The sequence below is a fragment of the Gorilla gorilla genome, chromosome 19 (genome assembly GCF_029281585.2).
Source record: "Gorilla gorilla gorilla isolate KB3781 chromosome 19, NHGRI_mGorGor1-v2.1_pri, whole genome shotgun sequence".
NCBI lineage: Eukaryota > Metazoa > Chordata > Mammalia > Primates > Hominidae > Gorilla > Gorilla gorilla.
Window position 1 is genome coordinate 21,738,814 of NC_073243.2, and position 19,113 is coordinate 21,757,926.

Consider the following 19,113-nt stretch of genomic DNA (forward strand, 5'->3'; position numbering starts at 1 on the left):
GTTCATGGCCATACCAATCTCCTGGGGATCTTGTGAAAATGTAGATTCCAATTCAGTTGGTCTGAGTAAGGCCTGAGAGTCTGCATTTCCAACAAGCTCCTAGGTGATGTGACAGTGCTGTTCCTAGGCCTTACTTTATGCACAGGGATTTAGGTAACATCTGAAGTGTGTAAGGCACTGAGTACACTTTAAAAAAATAATGGTTGCATTAACAGCTAAAGAGGATAATAAACTAAACAAAAGAAATTAATTTTGTTCCCTCTCCAAATCCCACTAAAACAACTATAGAGTTAGCTTTACACCCACAAGGATAAGGAAGAAAAAAATGGTGCTGGAAAACAAAGGACAAAAGTGATAACTAACTTAGCTGATCTGAGAAAGCTGACTTCTCCCATCCAAGTACTAACCAGGCCCAACCCTGCTTAGCTTCGGAGATCAGACGAGATCGGGCACATTCAGGGTGGTATGGCCGTAGACAGGAAGTTGACTTCTAGGGCCAGTAGTGGGAAAAACTAGAACCCACACAATTTGTACTGCTGACTTAGGCACATGACTGGTAGTACCAGGTACATCTAGGCCTGGGCTAAGCTGGGAGGGGGTGGTTTAAAAACTGACGACAACAGCCAAATGATGTTTGAGAAATTAAGACTCCTAGATCCCTTTCCCTACTTCACACAACTATACAGCCGCCTCTTTCCAACTCTAGGAGAAGTCTGATGGCTCATTCTCTGTGTGAGGGTCTCCTGACTAGGGGCACCCAATCACAGTTGAGGCTGTAGGTACCATACTGAAAAGAGGCAGGGGTCACGTATGCAGGCTAAATGCTGTGTTATTAGACTCACAGCCCTCTTCCCCAACTCAGCTCCTAGGAAGCAACATCCTGATCTTACTCTCTGGGCCAAAGATCAGAAAACTTCTCTGGGCAGTCTGACCCAGGCCAAAGGAAAGACCTAAAGACCAACATAAGTGTCCTTAACAAACAGTCCAGGTGTTACTTTCATCAGATGGTGTTGGAATAGCCAGATATCCATTAAAGAAAATGAATTTCGACCAGTATTTCATCTCATACACAAAAATTAATTCTAAATGGATAACAGACACAAGAATAAATGGTAAAACTATAAAATACTTAAAGGAAAACATAAGAGAAAATCCTTGAGACCCTAACATAGGCAATGATTTCTTAGCTAGTTCACCAAAAATGACTAATCAGAAAAGAAAAATTGATAAACTGGTCTTAATCAGAATTTAACACTTTTAGTCATCAAAAGACACCATTACAAAGATCTATGGGCGAGCCATAGTATTGCGAGAAAATATCTGCTGCACACATATCTGGCAAGGGGCTCATATCCAGAAAATACAAAGAACTCAAATCAACACTTAAAAAAAATTCTAATAGGCAAAAGACTTGAACAGACACTTCATAATAAGCACTAGAAAAGGTGCCCAACATCATTCGCCTTCAAGGAAACACAAATTAAAACCACAAAGAGATACCGCCACATTCTCACCAGAATCACTAAAAGACTGACAAGCTCAATTGTTAGCAAGGATGTGAAACCAATAGAAACGAACTCACATGCACTGCTGATGGGAGTATAAAACGCTACTACTCTGGATAATGTATATGGCTCATTTAATAAAATCAAACAACTGCCTATCCTATTACCCAGAAATTATACTCCTAGGCATTTACCCAAGAGAAATGAAAGCATATTTCTACAAAAAGCCTTGTGCAAGAATGTATGTAACAGCTTGATTCATACTAACTATAAATGGGAAAGCCCAAATGTCAATTCACAAGAGAATGAACAAACAGAACGTGGTATATTCCCACAGTGGAATACTACTCTGCACTAAAATGGATGAACTATGCTGATACACACACAATGTGGATGAATCGTAAACGTTTTCTTGAGCAAAAGAAGCCGGACACAATGGGGTAGATCTTGATGATTCTATTCATATAAAGTCTGAACAGGCAAAGCTACTTACAGTAAAAAGAAATCAAAGCAACTGCCTCCGTGAGGGATGGGGGTGTGGAGTAGAGAATGACCAAAAAAGACATGTGGGAACTTTCTAGGTTGAAGGACAAATTATCTATCTTGATTAGCGTTTTGGTTACCCAGGGATATGCATTTGTCAAAATTCATTGAACTGTACCTTTAAGTTCTTTGCATTTTACTATATGTAAATTATACCACGATAGAAACAATTATTTAGAAAACTAAAATACTAATTCCAACCCACATACTCTGAGTTTTTGATCAGCAATCACTCCCCCTACGTTTAAACATGAGAAGATAGCCAAGATTACTAGGTATCTGAGGAAGGAAAAAAAGATTATGTAGGTCAAAAGGCAGAGGAAATGTGTTAATATATTCAGAAAGAAAACAGCACTGTATCCATGAAAGAAGGACAGGCGACCACTAAGTAAGAGATATTTGGAGATATTCGGAGAATATAATAGAGCTCTCAACATTTTTAAATTTTAAAATTTAAACACTGGCAGAAATGACAAACTCAATAGGTTAAATGTTAAAGTTGGAGGAAATCTCCTACTGGGGGAGGGTAGGGGTGGAGGTAGAAGAGGGGAAAAGAGAAAGAAAATAGGAAAAAACAGATAAGAAAATCAGAGGACCAATCAAGGAAGTCCAACATCAAAGAACAGGAGTTTCAGAAACAGAGAATAGAGAAAACAGAGACAAGAAAAAAAAAGTACAAAATAAAGCACGAAAACTTCTCAGAATTAAAGGAAATAAATTGCCAGGCTGAAAAGGTCTACTGATGAATGAAAACACACCCATAATAAGTCCTATCATTATGAATCTGAGATACCCTGGGGAGAAAGCAGAGTCTGTGAGCCTCTAGAGAAGGATAAAAAGCAATTCTGATTTCTCATTGGAAACAAGACAATGAGCAGAAATGCTCAGATTTTTGCTTCTGAAGAGGTTGAAAAATGTACTTTCCCCTCTTCTTCCTATTAATTACAACTAAGAATCCTGGACATTAAATATATGCAAACATAAGAGGACTCGGAGAGAAGTAGAGAAGGCACATCACCTAGGGACACTGGGACCAAAAGAATGACAGAGCAGTGAGTTCTTTGGGATTTCTCTTTGCCTTATATTTCCCAGAGTAGGTACTGGAGAAGCCGACAACCCAGAAACACCAATAGGCACAGACAAAAAATAAGTCTCCAGTGCAAATAAAGTCTGCTCTCTCTATCAAAAGGACCAAGAAAGGGGCAGCCTAGAAAGATGGAAAACTTAGAAAATAATTGCTCTACTGCAGCCAAACACTGCAAAAAAACCCATGGCCACATGCCAGCAAAGACTGACTGGAGAGCAAACAAGTACATGAAAAGATGTTCAGAGGCCACTATACACCCATCAGAACGCCTACAAAAAAGCAGAGTGACACCACCAAGTGCTGACAAAGATGCAGCACAACTGGATCCCTCAAACACTGCTGGTGGGAACAGACAGAGCCACTCTGGAAAACAGTATGGCAGTTTGGAACAAAGCGAAACAAAACATACCACTAGCATACAACCCAGCAACTGCCCTCTGGGCATTTATCCCAGGAAAAAAGGAAAACTTATGTTCACACAAATACTTGTACACAACTGTTTATAGAAACTGTATTCATAATAGCCCCAAACTGGAAAGAACTCAGATGTTCTTTTTTTTTTTTTGAGACAGGGTCTTGCTCTGTTGTCCAGGCTGGAGTGCAGTGACATGATCATGGCTCACTGCAGCCTCGACTTCCCAGGCTCAAGTGATTCTCCTACTTCAGCCTCCCAAATAGCTGGGACCACAGGTTCAGATGTTCTTGAAGAGGTACATGGTTAAACTATGGTTTGTTTGTATCCACACCATGAATACTACTCAGCAACAAAAAGGGATGAACTACTGATACATGTGATGAGCTCCATGAATTTCCAGAGAATGATGTAAAGAAAAGAAGTCCCCAAAAGTTACATACTATATAATTCCACTTATAATAACACTCTTGAAATAACAAAATCATAGACAGGGAGAGCAGATGAGTGGTTGCCAGGAGATATTTAGCCAAGCAGTGAATGGGGGCAGGAGAGAAGTGGGTGTGGCAACATGAGGGCTCCTTGGGGGTGGGAAGGTTCTGTATCTCGACTATACCAATGTTAATATCCTGGTTGTAGTACTGTGCTGTAGTTTCCCAAGAGGCTAACATTTGGGGAAATTGGGTCTTCGTGTGACTCTACGATTACCTCACAATAAGAAGTTTAATTAAAAATTTCCAATAAAAATAATCTTCTATACCCAGTAAGGCTACCAGCAAATATGAGACAGTTTATCAGCTAATAAAGACATTTTCAGACTTGAAAGGTCTGAAAGGATTTACTTCCCATTCATCCTTTCTCAAGAAGCTAAATTAACCTATGCCTAATCCCAGCCCTCCAGGAGGCCAAGGCAGAAGGATCACTTGAGCCCAGGAGTCCAAGACCAGCCTGGGCAACATAGTGAGACCTTGTCTCTAATTTAAAAAAAAAAAAAAAAAAAAAAAAAAAAAAAGCAGCAGCTACATTAGCATGTGCTCCATCAAAACAAGCAAGTAAACTGAAGAAGATTACAACACAACATGGGAAATGGGAGGTCTAAGCCTAGATTCCTGGCTTGTCTTGCCCCTTTGCTGATGAAGTTCCTCCTGCTCACTGCAGACCTGCTGTCTGCTAAGGATAGTCATCCCATCCCCGCAGTAGCTGACCAGAAAGAGCTGAGAAGCCATGCATTACAGCACAGCCCCTCTCCTGACAAGGCTTCCTCCCGAAGTCCAGTGGACCTGGCTCACCGACAGGCCCTCCAGATGGAGGACGCCCTGTGTGTGCAGGACTCACTCCCGACCCTGCTCAGTGACCTCCTGAGAGGGGCACCTACAACTCTCATGAAAGCACAAATCAGATTAGGATCCAGGCTCTGTTCAACCTGTCTCCCCCTAGGAGTCTTCATCTGATACTACCAGCAACACTGCCCTTTCCATGTTCAGCTAGATTTGTGCCTGTTTCTCAGTTTTCAAAATTAAACAAGATATTGTTAGGGATACACACATAGTTGACAGATTTGTGAAGAAGAGTAATGAAAAGATCAACACAAGAATCAGGACAGTGGCTGCCTCTCGGGGGAAACGGGATGCAACTGAGGAGGGATACACTGGAAACTTCTGCAGCAGTGGCAACGGTCGATTCCTTGACTTACGATGGTGGTGCGTGGATGTTCATTCCGTAATATTTTGGATTGCACATGTGCATCCAGTATGTTCTTCTATATGTGTGACATGTTTAATTTCTGAAGTAAAAACACACAAAGGAATAAACGGGACACAGAGGATGAAGCTTTTGCTATATGGCCCAAAGGACAAGTGGGTAAGAGTCACAGAGAATCAAACTTCAACACAGCCTGAGGTCACACCTTCTTAGCTATAAATGACCATGAAATGTATTCCCTCTGACAGTAGTGACTATCCCATCACAGAGGGTGTGTGTAAATATACTGGACAGTTCCTTGGTGGAGATAGTAGAGAGGAGCCAAAAGCCTCAGTTGGGGGGAAAAGATCCTTCAAACCCCAAGATTCTGGGATTGTATGACTTGAAATCTTTACTACAGACAAAAAGTCTTGGCCTTCTAATGATAAACCCACAGCCCTTCTAACCTGAGACTGAACACTCCATCATGAATGGTGACAGAATGCACAGATGTTTCAATGAGTGTTCTGTTAATGTGACTATAGGATGAATTATTATCAGAGTTCGAAAAATGAGGTAATTGCAGCAGCAGCTGAACTAAATCTTTTAACAAGCTTCTTTATGTCTATAGTGCCTATAGTTTAAAAAACACTTATGGAGTGAATAGAAAAAGAACCGCATTTGAAAACCATAGCCTGCACTCAAGCTAACATGTGAAACTAAAGTAGCTATATGTTGATTCACATGAGCAGAACATGTATGTGCATCATACTCATCTTCTGCCCTTAGAAGGACTGACATCTGGCTAGAGAAAAGTACCTTTGAGGGTAGTCCAAACAAATACACATAAGACTCTGATCTTTCAGACAGAACTTCTCTACAATTACAGATTTTTTTCAGTTCTCCTTCAAACTCCACACAAAAGAAGCATTTCCTAGCAAAAAAATATGGTATAATATACAGGTAGACATGCAGCTATTCATTCATTCATGTAATGAAGTTAGGCCTTAACAGTCCAGGTTGGTTGCTAGAACTATCTAGATCAATTAGAACAGGCAAACATCCACTATTCTTCCTAAGAAGCAAACACATACCTCAGTTGTTGGAGTCTATACATTTCTTCAGCTTTGAGCTCATTCAGTTCCTTTGTTCTTCTAGAAGTTTCAGCGTCAAGCCAATCAAGCCTAGAGAACAGTATCAAGAGTCACCCCAACTCTCCTCAAGGCAGAGTCGGGGCTCCCTTGAGCTCCAGTCTTGGCTCCCCCCTTGGCTTCTTAAGTGACTTCACAGTCTTTTAAGGAGGCAGAAGTGTAGCTAGACCTAAATAATCTCTATTTATCATTAATGTATAGAGATGTAGAATAGGCCTGCTTACCTTTTCCTAACTCAGGAGCAAATATTTACCTCTGTTTTTGCATGTTGTCAATTTCCTTGGCTTTTAACTCTTCTAGTTCCTTCAATCTTTTGGAAGTTTCAGCATCAAGCCAAGCGAGCCTAGCAGACAGTCAAAAGAGTCAAACCAATTCTGCCTCGACACTGCAGGGTGTCATCATCACAGAAACAGACCAGAAATCAGGACCACTGCAGAGCAGAGCACCAATCCAGGCTCTATTAAGCTACTCAATAGGTAACATAATCTCTCCGTACCCCTAAAGCTCTCTAGAACGTGTTCCATGTCAAAAAACATTAATGCACAACGCAATGAGAACCTGTCTCAAACGTTCTCAAGAAAACCAGCTATCACTTGGACTTGGGGTTTCTTATTAGACTCAAACAAAACCCTTGCTATATCTTCAAGTTGAGACAAACAATGAGCCCCCAGGAGCCATATAGGCATGGTGAAGTCAAATAAAAACAAAAGGGAAAAGTTAACTGTGAACAACTCTGCTGTATGTAAAAGTGCTTTGATTCTTTTGGTTTAGGATATATGAATATTGTCAAATTAGTTAATGGACCGCTTTCATTTTTGTTTTCCGATAACTGTAAGAATAATTTCAGCCAAATGAATACAGAGAAACCTGTTCTCACTGTTCTCTTCTTATGGAATGTTCTCACCTCATCTCCCATATTGAAATCCTGCCTGTTCTTCAGGTCCTAGTTTAATTTCCATCCATGAAGCCTAGACCTCTGCAGCCAGAAGTAACCCTCCCCCGTTTCTAAACTCTCTCAGTTCCTAGGTTACATACCGTGTTCTATCTTAAATTATAGTTAATTACATAACTTCTCTATTGACTATAAATAAGAAAGGGCTGGGATTATGGCCTATTTGCCCTTCTTAAAGTCTCCATAGAGCTCATAACACTGTCACATACAAAACTAGCAAGTGATATATAATTGACACATATATAATTTATGAATGAATAAGAAAAAATAGAAGAGCTCACTATAAGCTATATAGTTTGACCGAAAAGTTTAATAAACTACATTTTATGTATTTATTCTATTTTTTAAAATAATCTACATTTTAAATAACCAACTTTAAATGTAGGAAAGAGAAGAAAGGGTTCACTTCCAAGTCTATGTAAAAGGAGCTCTTTAATTCTCAAAGATCTGAAAAATACCAGCACAAACCTGGCTGCTTCATGCTCAACAGCACCTGTCAGGTGACTTTCCTCTTGAGGATCTTCTTGCTGGAGAGGCTCTTTTGTGGCATCTCTGGGGCTAGTTTTCACCTTTAGCCATGCGGCACTGAAATAAATGGAAAAGCATACCTTTGTCATCATTCACTCCGTATCCAATGACTCATCCAAGTAGGTGCCAGCTCAGAGATGACAACAGCATTAAATTAATGGTGATCTGTAGCACGGGGCCCTACAGTAGAAGCTGAATGTGAAGAAAAGTGAGATCCTCCCGCACTCAGGCACAGTGTCAAAGGGCAGAAATTCTCCTTTGCTTCAAAGAAGCCATCACCGTTTTAAATGAGAAACAGTGATCAATTACAGAATATTGGGTGAGTGTCAACAAAACTCTGTTACAATATATAGATGTGGATCACTAATTACATTCCATATTATAAGGCAACTCCGTATCCTTATAAGGCCTAACAGCACTGTGAGCCTAGAAGCCTCACCCACCCTCCTCTACCCACCACACATGCACTCTAAAAGACAGTCCATTGTATATTTGGTTTGTAATACAAACTTCAACCATTGAGCTTACCAACTGAATGTAAATCTCCATATTAATACTTGTATACAAAAATACAGAAAACAGAATAGAGTAATAAAAACAAAAAAAGCACATTATGAAGTCAGAAGACCTGATTTTAGGTCTGGCTGTTACATGAATAAGACATTAAATTCTCTAAACATTGTTTCCTTAACTTGAAAATGAGAGTGGATGGATGAGCACGGCCATTCCTTCACATTCATTCGGAATCTTAGGGGGCTTCTCTTCCACCGGGCTGCTCACCCTGACTTCTGATGGCTCCAAAGACAGAACCCTGTAGTCACCTATCTTCTCCCTTCTCCCCTGACATGACTGCTTTTTACTTCTTTCCTTTTTCTGTTCCACCTCCTGGTCCTTTCCATCGTGTTTTCAAAAACTACTGCCTCACGGCAAACGAGCTCCCCTTTATCTTCAACCGATTCCCCTAAAGATTATTTCCACCTAACTGGACCCTGCTCCTCTTCTCTCTAGCCCTGTGAAATGGCAGCTTCTCATTCTAATGTGCTATGAGTGAGGATGACAAGACAGTAACATCAACATTATCCTAATTGCTCCCTGCAGCTAAGACAGTGTTGGTGAGATCTATATATTTTTATAGTTCATAATTATCTTGACTTAGAGTTAGAATTATTTTAAAATATTTATTTACTCAGCAAAGATTTACTGAATGCCTACTATGTGACTAGCACTGGACATTCAAATATAAAAAAGAACATAAAAAAGACACAGTCCCTGGCCTCCAGTTAATAGAATCTATTGGCAGAAGAGACAAGTGAAGGGAAGCCCCCCCATCTTCCATTCAATCACACATGTCCCGGTGTTGGGGTGGCCCATGGAAGGGTGTTCCAACCACAGTCAGGCAGAAGGAACCAACAAGCTTCCAGACAAAGACTTCTCATGTATGACTCACCCAAAAAAGCATTTCTGCTTAATGGAAAAAATTAAGGCTACTACTTAATTTGCTCCTTATAAGCTACAGGTCGCCTTTGATATATGGAGGAAAAAGAGAATCACATACACAAACGGTCCCTTGAGTTTTCACATACCATTTACGAGACGCTGGTGGGGATGTGGGGTTTGGGGGTATCCATGGTGCCTTGCGGTCTTTCACAGGCTGCCCGTTCATTTTTAATCTGGATGAAACTGTTGTCTGCTGCACTCTGCTTTTACTGTGAGGTTGGCTTTGTCTACCTCTTTCAGCTTTGCAGAGTCCCTGTGAGAGATAAGTAAGAATTATAAGGCCACACAAATACCAAAGAAACTATGGTTTAACCTCTGACTCACTGAAGCTCCAAGTTCTCCATGTTATTCATGCATCCATTCGGTAAAACCTGAATAGAAAGCACTGTGGCAGAAATTTGGGGGAGGGTGTAAATTTCATTGAAACAACCATGGTAGGGGGCGGGGGGTGGAGGGTGTAGAATTGAAATCCCTGGCTCTGCCTGACACCTTTAAACATATAAACAATATATAAAATATATTTTTATTTATTCACAATTTGTTTCCTAATTAAACAAAAAAAATTTCATACCATATTGTTAAATTATTTTTCTTTTTTCTTTTCTTTCTCTTTTTTTTTTTTTTTTTTTTAAGAGACAGGGTCTTGCTCTGTTGCCTAGGCTGGAGTGCAGAGGTATGATCATAGCTCACTGCAGCCTCAAACTCCTGGGCTCAAGCGATTTTCCTGCCTTAGCCTCCTGAATAGCTGGGATCACAAGTGTTAGATACCATGCCTGGCTAATTTTTTATTTTTTGTAGAGCCAGGGTCTCACTGTGTTGTCCAGGCTGGTCTTGAACTCCTGGGCTCAAGTAATGAGTAAAACATTCTTCATAAAAATACTTAACCTCTCTGGGCCTTAGGTCTAAATAGAATGAATCTAGCGATTTAAAAAATGTTATCGAGAATGCGGGCTGTCTGTGGAGAGGCGCACCCATCTGAATTCCTACAGGTTCAATCTTGACATCTCAATGATTCATGGTCGCCCCCTGCGAAGTTTGGGAAGAAACAGACTTGATCCTAATCCATTATCTGTCAATAACTTGGGATAATTGCTAACTCTCCTTTTCTGGAGGCCACCTGAAAATAAACAGATTTGCTAAAGAAGCCTTTGGGCAAGACCACCAAATGTCACTAATACAATAAGGGCATTCGACCAGGAGGTGGTCTTTTGGCCAGTTTTCCACTGATAGGGCCACAAGTAAGTTTTAAACAGAAGCTTAAAATATAATGTAGTTTCAAATCAAGTTGTACCCTGCTGGCTCCCAAAGCCATATTAGAAAGCACTCACCCTAGGATGCCCTTTTAATATGCAGTAATTATTATTGATCGATATTTATCTTTAGCAGGAACTAATTTTTTTTTTTTTCTTTAAGACAGGGTCTTACTCTGTTGCCCAGGCTGGAGTACAGTGGCTCGATCACAGCTCACTGCAGCTTCAAACTCCTGGGATCAAGTGATCTTCCTGCCTCAGGCTCCCAAATAGCTGGGACTACAAGCATGAGTTACCACATCTGGCTAATTTTTAGTACAGATGGGGTCTCACTATGTTGCCCAGGCAGGTCTTAAACTCCTGGCCTCAAGCAATCCTCTCGCTTCCCAAAGTGCTGGGATTATAGGCCTGAGACACCACACCCGGCAGGAACCAAATCTTAATCCCCTCAAATCTCACACTTCCAAATCACAAGCAGAAAAAAAACTGAATTTTAAAATCTCCTGCCCAATTAGGATATTGGTATCATATTAGTTAGGATCTTACCAAACCAGGAATAGAAAGAATTCTCTATTCTAGTAACAATATTAAAAATTGTTATTTTTTTGTTAAAATATATAAACAACTTAAATAGCCAGACTCAAGGACTGCAGCATCCAATTGCCTGAGAACTGGCTCCACCGTATACCAGTTTACGTGACCTTGACAATGTCAGATTAACACAAATGGGCCAAAAGAGAGGAATGATTTCATACTTGCTGTCTTGCTGACGCCAGAGTATCTTTCTTCTTCCTAAATGGCACATTCTCAGTCACAGGCTTCTTTTTCACTGCTTTTGTTTTTGCCACGGCTAACACCTCGTCTTTGAAGCTTGCACTTTGGTCTAGAATAAATGGTCCTTCTTCCGGAAGTATATCCGCATCTAATACATCAAGCTCACTCTGCAACCTCTGGGTCTCTGGAAGCTCCATATCGGGCTGATACTTATCTACATGGAAATTTTTGAAAAACAAACTGAGGAAAATGCTATTCAAATCAAATTGCTGAGAATGATTATCTATACACAGATAGGCTCCAAATACCTATCCTAGCCCTGCTGAGAAGCAGATGTTTTGTTGTCAACATTGTTCCTCCTCCTATGAATATTACTGCAGGTTTATAAGCAGAAACCTAGGTGTCACGGTTGACTCCCTGAATCTTCGCTATCATATTTACTCATTTACCTGGTCCCTTTGATCCTAATTTTAAAATAGCTCTTACATTTATCTCTGCCCTTCCTTCCCTTTTGCTATTACCCAAGGTCAGGCTTGCAGTATCCTGTGACTGGAATATCAGTGTCTCCTAACTGATCTCTTGTTTATCTTCACACTGTCTTCTGGCTACCAAAATTGTGCTTCTCAAATGTAATATTTAAATGTCACTTCTGGCCAGGGGCGGTGGCTCACGCCTGAAATCCCAGCACTTTGGAAGGCTGAGGCAGGCGGATCACCTGAGGTCAGGAGTTCGAGACCAGCCTGGCCAAAATGGTGAAACCCCATCTCTACTAAAACTACAAAAATTAGCCAGACATGGTGGCAGCCACCTATAATCCCAGCTACTAAGGAGGCTGAGGCAGGAGAATCGTTTGAACTCAGGAGACAGAGGTTGCAGTGAGCCAAGATCATGCCATCGCACTCCAGCCTGAGGGACAAGAGCGAGGCTTCATCTCAAAAATAATAAAAATAAATACATACATACATACATAAATAAATGTCACTTCTATACTCAAACCCTTCAATGGGTCCTAATTTGATAGAGAATAAAGTCTGAACTCCATATAAGACATTCAACCTGCAATGGGAAAGGAAATAAAGCTGTCTATTTGAAAATGAGACAATATAGAAAATCAAAGAGACTTTACAGACAAACTATTACAGCTGAGAAGAGGGGTCAGCAAGGTTTCTGGATATAAGAAGACGAAAACATAAAATCAGTATTATCTCCATATATCAAAATAACTAATAGAAAATATAAGAAAAAAATCTCATTAACATGACAACAAAAACTACAAGGCACATTGGAAGAAATCTAATGAAAGAAGTACAAGGCTTTCACAGAAAAATTTATAAGGTAAAGGACACGAAAGAAAATCTAAATAAATTGTTTTCATGAATGAAAAGACCATAAAGATGTCAGTTCTCCCCCAAAATAATCCATAATTTCAAGTGCATATTCAATTAAAGCCCTAACAGATTTTTTTTCAAGGATCTAAATAAGTTGATCCAAAATTCATACTGAGTAAAATCCCAGTAGCCCAAATAATTTTGAAGAACAACCAACAATGTGGGGAGTGGATGGAGGCAGCAGTCTAACTCAACCAAAGATAAAGTCTTAGTGATAAAACATTAAAGGCAGTGTGGGAGTGATGCAAACACAGGCAGAAATCAATGAGACATCATGGATGTGACAAACGCAGCATGATAACTCAGTGAGTATGAACTGAATTGTTCAAAAAACAGTGCTAAGACCACTAGCATCCACAGAGAAAAAAATAAAACAGAATCCTTGCCTCACATTGAACACTTAAAGTTTAAATGGAACGAAGGCCTAAATGTGGAAAGAAAACTTTAAAACTTTAATTAGAAAATATAGCAGACTATCAGTATAACACCAGGGCAGAAGAGACTTTCTTAAAGCTCAAATATAATACTGACATATTTGAACTTAATTGGACTAAACTACAACTTCCATTTGACAAAAAGATATCCTTAAAGTCAATAGACAAGCCGAAGTCCAGAAGTAGATCTCTGTATAATTAACATAGGACTAATATCCAGACTATATAAAGAACTTCTACAAAACTATAAGACAAATAAACAATCCAATAGAGAAACAGACAAAGAAACTGGCAATTTAGACAGAAAATCTGAATTGTCAATAAAAATATGAAAAGATGATTGACTTCACTAGAATCAAAAATATTCAAACAATGAGATATCATTTTAAATCCATCAAAAGATGTGGAAAAACAAGTACTCTCACAGACTATTAGCAACTTGATTGTTCTAGTAAAGTTTAAGATTCATATACACTGCAACCCAGCAATCTCACTCCTAGCTATATATTCAGGCTAGAGGAACTCTCACACGTGCACAGAGGAAGCCAGGAACACAGATATTCACTTCACTTCATCATTGTTTATAAAAGCAAAAAACTGGGAACAACCAAAATGTCCATCAATAAAAGCTGAAAAATAAACTATGGTATATTCATATAAGGGAAACCTATACAGCAGTAAAATTAATAAATGAGAATTCATGTATCAATGTATCAATATGAAAAAACCTTACAAACATAAGTGGGGGGGGTAAGCAAACTGCAAAATGATGCATACTGTAAGATATTTACATAAAACAATACTATGAATGACAGATACACAAGCAGTACAAATGTAAAAACAGAACTCGTCTATAATAGAATAACAATAGTAACTTCTAGTGAGGGAGAAAAGAGAATGGAATGAGGAGAAAAATACAAAAGGGGCCTCAACTGTACTGTCATCTGGTTTCACTTTCCTCAGTTTCAGTTACTCCTCATCAGCCCTGGGTCCAAAAATATTCAACGGGAAATTCCAGAAATAAACAATTCATAAGTTTTATTTTATTTTTGAGACGGAGTCTTGCTCTGTTGTCCAGCCTGGAGTGCAGTGGTGTGATCTCGGCTCACTGCAACCTCCGCTTCCCGGGTTCAAGAGATTCTCCTGCCTCAGCCTCCTCAGCAGCTGGGATTACAGGCATGTGCCACCACGCCCAGCTAATTTTTGTATTTTTAGTAGAGACGGGGTTTCACCATGTTGGCCAGGCTGGTCTCAAACTCCTGACCTCAAGTGATCCACCAGCCTCGGCCTCCCAAAGTGCTGGAATTACAGGTGTGTGCCACCACGCCTGGCTAATTTTTGTATTTTTCAGTAGAGATGAGGTTTCACCATATTGGTCAGTCTGGTCTCCAACTCCTGACCTCAGGTGATCCACCCACCTCAGCCTCCCAAAATGCTGGGATTACAGGCGTGAGCCACTGTGCCTGGCCCATAAGTTTTAAAATGTGTATCCATGCTGTAGACGCTCCCTGCCTGTTAGTCACCTAGTAGCTGTCTTGGTGATCACAGCAACTGTCTCGTATCAAACTGCTTGTGTTCAAGTAACCTTGAACTTGACTTCGTAATGGCCTCAAAGAGCAACTACAGTGATGCTGGCAATTCAGATATGCTGAAGAAGCTGGAAAATGTCCCCTTTAAGTGAAAAGGTAAAAGTGCTCCACTTAATAAGGCATGTTGGCAGGTGCCTGTAGTCCCAGCTACTCGGGAGGCTGAGGCAGGAGAATGGTGTGAACCCGCGAGGCGCAGCTGGCAGTGAGCTGAGATCATGCCATTACACTCCAGCCTGGGCAACAGAGCGAGACTCCGTCTCAAAAAAAAAAAAAACCTAAATCCTCAGTCTGTAATTTATTTAACTCCCAAGCTTATATACATCAAAGCAACTCTGACTGTAAGTCCTGTTACCTTTCTAGTAATGATTTGCATAAAACAGCATGTTTCAGGAGTGAGTTTGAGGACACTGCTGGTGGTGGGAAGGGAGCCACCACCCTCATTGCTGACAAGTTACACTAATGCAATCAACCAATTTAAGAACAGTTCAGAAGCTGCAAAAAAAACTGCACCAGCCAACTATTATGTAAATCACAAGACAGCTGATCAAATCAGGCTCAGGAGTATATTCCAAATGAAGAGTACACAGGGAGGGTTTTCCATCCAAGTGGCTCCCTAGAGTATTTTTTCAGGGGTGGGTGGGGAAGAGGAGACCTTAGGAAATCAGAATGGAAGAATAGGGTAGAGTGATACCTAAAACAGAAACAGGAAAATGTAACCTTCTGAAATCCAGATAAGGACAAGAAAAAACAACAAATATAAAATAAAACTAAGAGGGCTACCATAATCTTAAGTGTTTTACTCAAGGTTCCCAAGGAGTGGCAGAGCCAAGTCTTCTGGCTTTCGGTCCCAGGCGAGTCCCATTCATTCTGCCTTGTCAGGGCCCATGGAGCTGTTCCCCATAAATACATTTTCCAGAGAACTTAAGTTTACTTCTCTATGGCCATGTAAAACTACTTTTAAAATAGCCACCAAAGATTTGTTTTCTTAGTTAGAATATGCCTAACACAATCTAGCCTTTTCTTAATAACTTGGTGCTATTATTAAGAACTAAAAATGCCACCTTACATTTTTACAGCAGTTAGCAATTAGATAATTTGCCACTTACAACAACTAAGTCAGTCACAAAACACAAAGACTATCCTTCCCATTTTACAGATAAAAAAATTAAGATTCACCTGAGGTCAGGAGTTCGAGACCAGACCAACCAACATGGTAAAATCCTATCTCTACTAAAAGTACAAAAAATTAGCTGGGCAGGGTGGCACATGCCTGTAATCCCAGCTACTTGGGAGGCTGAGGCAGGAGAATCGCTTGAACTCAGGAGGCGGGGGTTGCAGTGAGCTGAGATCGTGCCACTGCACTCCAGCCTGGGTGACAAAGCAAGACTACGTCTCAAAATAAATAAATAAATAAGATTCAGACAGATTAAGTCAACCCAGATTCACAAACTGGCAGAGGTGGGACTAATATCTAGGTCTCCTTGGTCCAAGTTTCCCCCCTTTGCCTCCCAGCTTTCCTACATTTGTTCCTGTAATGAGTTTTAGGTTAGCAGGTTTTCCAGCTTCTCTCTGAAACTGGTGTCCATTTTTCACTAGTCAGCTGATGGGCACCTCAAATCTTCTACCTCATTTAGCAAACACTTCTCTGTGTGCAGGCCTGGAATGCTCTCTCCATTTCCTCCAGTCTATCAAAATGAGCTCCCTAGCACCCAGAACTCAAGTTACTGTGATTTGCTGCTCAGAGATCTTTTCTTATTCAATTACACTTCTTCACAGAGTCTTTCAACAAGCACTTAAGTGCCTAACTGTGTGGCAGATGCTGGGCTCATCACAGAGGATATAAGGACAAATAAATCTGACACCCACCCTCAAGGGAAAGGCTGGCAAAGGCAGACTTCTAATTAGAAGGAAGATACTATATTACTTCTACCTGCCTACCAATGAAGGAGAGCGAACATCCCATTAAAGTGAATAAATATCTAACAGTAAATGAATAAATTAGGTTTTTATTGTAATATGATAAAAAATATACATCTGGTCTCTAGCCCAGTTTCTGGCCCAGAGCTCCTAAAACCCTTCTAATTTCCCAAGCACTAGGGGTGCTAGGTTCATCTTTTTTCCTAATATTTGGTCTTTAACCCCAGTTCCTGACACAGAGCTCTTATCCCTTGGAATTTCCTGGCTAAGGAAGCATTTTGTTTTGTTTTTTCTCTAATAAGGTGACTCTTGGAGGACTCCTGGATGGGAGCTGGTCACCAGAAAGACCATGCCATGATTAGAAGCTTGGAACTCCCACTCCCATCCTCCATCCTCCAGGAAGGGGAGAGGGGCTGGAGACTGAGTTCGTCATCGATCATGCCTATGCGATGAAGCCTCCGTAAAAATTCTGGAACTAGCTGGGCACGGTGGCTCACGCCTGTAATCCCAACACTCTGGGAGGCCGAGGCGGGCAGATCACCTGAGGTTGGGAGTTCAAGACCAGCCTGACCAACATGGAGAAACCCCGTCTCTACTAAAAATACAGAATTAGCTGGGCAAGGTGGTGCATGCCTGTAATCCAGCTACTCAGGAGGCTGAGGCAGGAGAATCACTTGAACCCGGGAGGCGGATGTTGCAGTGAGCCAAGATCACGCCACTGAACTCCAGCCTGGGCAACAAGAGCGAGACTCGGTCTCAAAAAAAGAAAAAAAGAAAAAAAGAAAAAAAAATCCCACAACTACAGGGTTTGGGGAGCTCCCAGGATGGTGAACATGTGGAGGTTCCTGGAAGGTGGCTCCCCTGGAGAGGGCACGGAAGCTCTGTGCCCTTCCACATATTATAATTTGTCCTACGCATCTCTTCCATCTGGTTGTTCATCTGTATCTTCTATAACACCCTTTATGATAAATGGGTAAACATAAGTAAAGTGTTTCTCAAAGTTCTGTGAGCCATCCTAGCAAACCCCAGGAGGGGGTCAAGGGAACCCCAATTTTATAGCCTGTCGCTCAGAAGCATAGGTCACAACCTGGGACTTGTGACTAGTGTCTGAAGTTGGGGTCTCTTATGGAACTGAAACTTAACCCGTGGTATCTGACTCTAATTCCAGGGAGATAGTGTCAGAATTGAGTTGAATTACAGGATAACCAGTTGGTGTCCCCTGGAGAATTGTTTGGTGTGGCAAAAACCAACACATTTGGTGTCAGAGGTGAAGTATTGAGAGTCTTAAGTAGGAAAAACAGTTTGGTTTTTCTGTCTCTTACAGTTAACACTTGTAGTAGAAGTGGAACACTAAACTATTAAGGTTCCACAGAATAGCGGCAGATTGAGAAATAAATCAACTGAATTCTGGACTGATATATATAACTTTGAAATCAATGAGAAAAAAATGAAATAAAATATTGATTAATGTAGTAAATTACAACAAAGAAAAAAACTTTGGCAAATGAAAAACAAAATCAGGTAGAAAAAAGTTCAAATATGTCATTAATCTCATTAAATGTAAGTAGATTGAATATAGAACTCTTAAAACAATTAAAAACTCCAATAATAGGCCAGGCGCTGTGGCTCATGCCTGTAATCCCAGCACTTCGGAAGGCTGAGGCAGGTGGATCACTTGAGGTCAGGAGTTCAAGACCAGCCTGGCCAACATGGTGAAACCCCGCCTCTACTAAAAATACAAAAATTAGCTGGGTGTGGTGGCACGCACCTGTAATCCCAGCTACTCAAGAGGCTGAGGCAGGAGAATTGCTTAAACCCGGGAGGCAGAGGTTGCAGTGAGCCGAGATCACATCACTGCACTCCAGCCTGGACAATGGAGCGAGATTCCACTTCAAGAAAAAAAAAAAGTCAGAATAATCTGGGGAAGATGAAGAAGATAAACATTGGAAGGGGTAACTCAAGGGGGGAATTTCTTAGATGCCGGTAATGTTCTATTCCTTGACCTGGATAGTAGTTATACAGATGTTTTTGTTTTCTGGTAATTAATTCAGCTATAAATCTATATTATTTTGTGTACTTTTCTATCTGTAAGTTCTACTTTTTTTTTTTTTTTAAATCAAGGGTTCACTCTGTCACCCAGGCTGGAGTGCAGTGGTGCAATTTCACCTCACTGCAACCTCCATCTCCCAGGCTCAAGTGATCCTCCTGCCTCAGCCTTCCAAGTAGCTGGGATCACAGGCATGAGCCACCATTCCTGGCTAATTTTTGCATTTTTTGTAGAGACAGAGTCTACTTATGTTGCCCAGGCTGGTCTCAAACCCCTGGGCTCAAGCGATACACCTGCCTTGGCCTTCCAAAGTTCTGGGTTTACAGGCGTGAGCCACCACGCCCAACTTGTATGTTCTA

General features: G+C 40.7%; 1 protein-coding gene across 8 annotated transcripts in view; it reads right to left on the reverse strand.

Annotated features, from left to right (window-relative positions):
- The window catches only part of KIAA0753 (KIAA0753 ortholog), a 72,564-nt gene that overhangs the window by 32,391 nt on the left and 21,060 nt on the right, over window positions 1-19,113 (reverse strand). For all 8 annotated transcript variants that reach the window (XM_063700560.1, XM_063700562.1, XM_063700561.1 and 5 more), the window contains exons 8-12: window positions 11,361-11,593; window positions 9,442-9,608; window positions 7,799-7,915; window positions 6,632-6,721; window positions 6,322-6,411 (exon numbers count right to left, since the gene is read on the reverse strand). In XM_063700560.1, coding sequence (XP_063556630.1) covers window positions 6,322-6,411; window positions 6,632-6,721; window positions 7,799-7,915; window positions 9,442-9,608; window positions 11,361-11,593 — 697 coding nt within the window. The remainder of the gene's footprint in view (window positions 1-6,321; window positions 6,412-6,631; window positions 6,722-7,798; window positions 7,916-9,441; window positions 9,609-11,360; window positions 11,594-19,113) is intronic.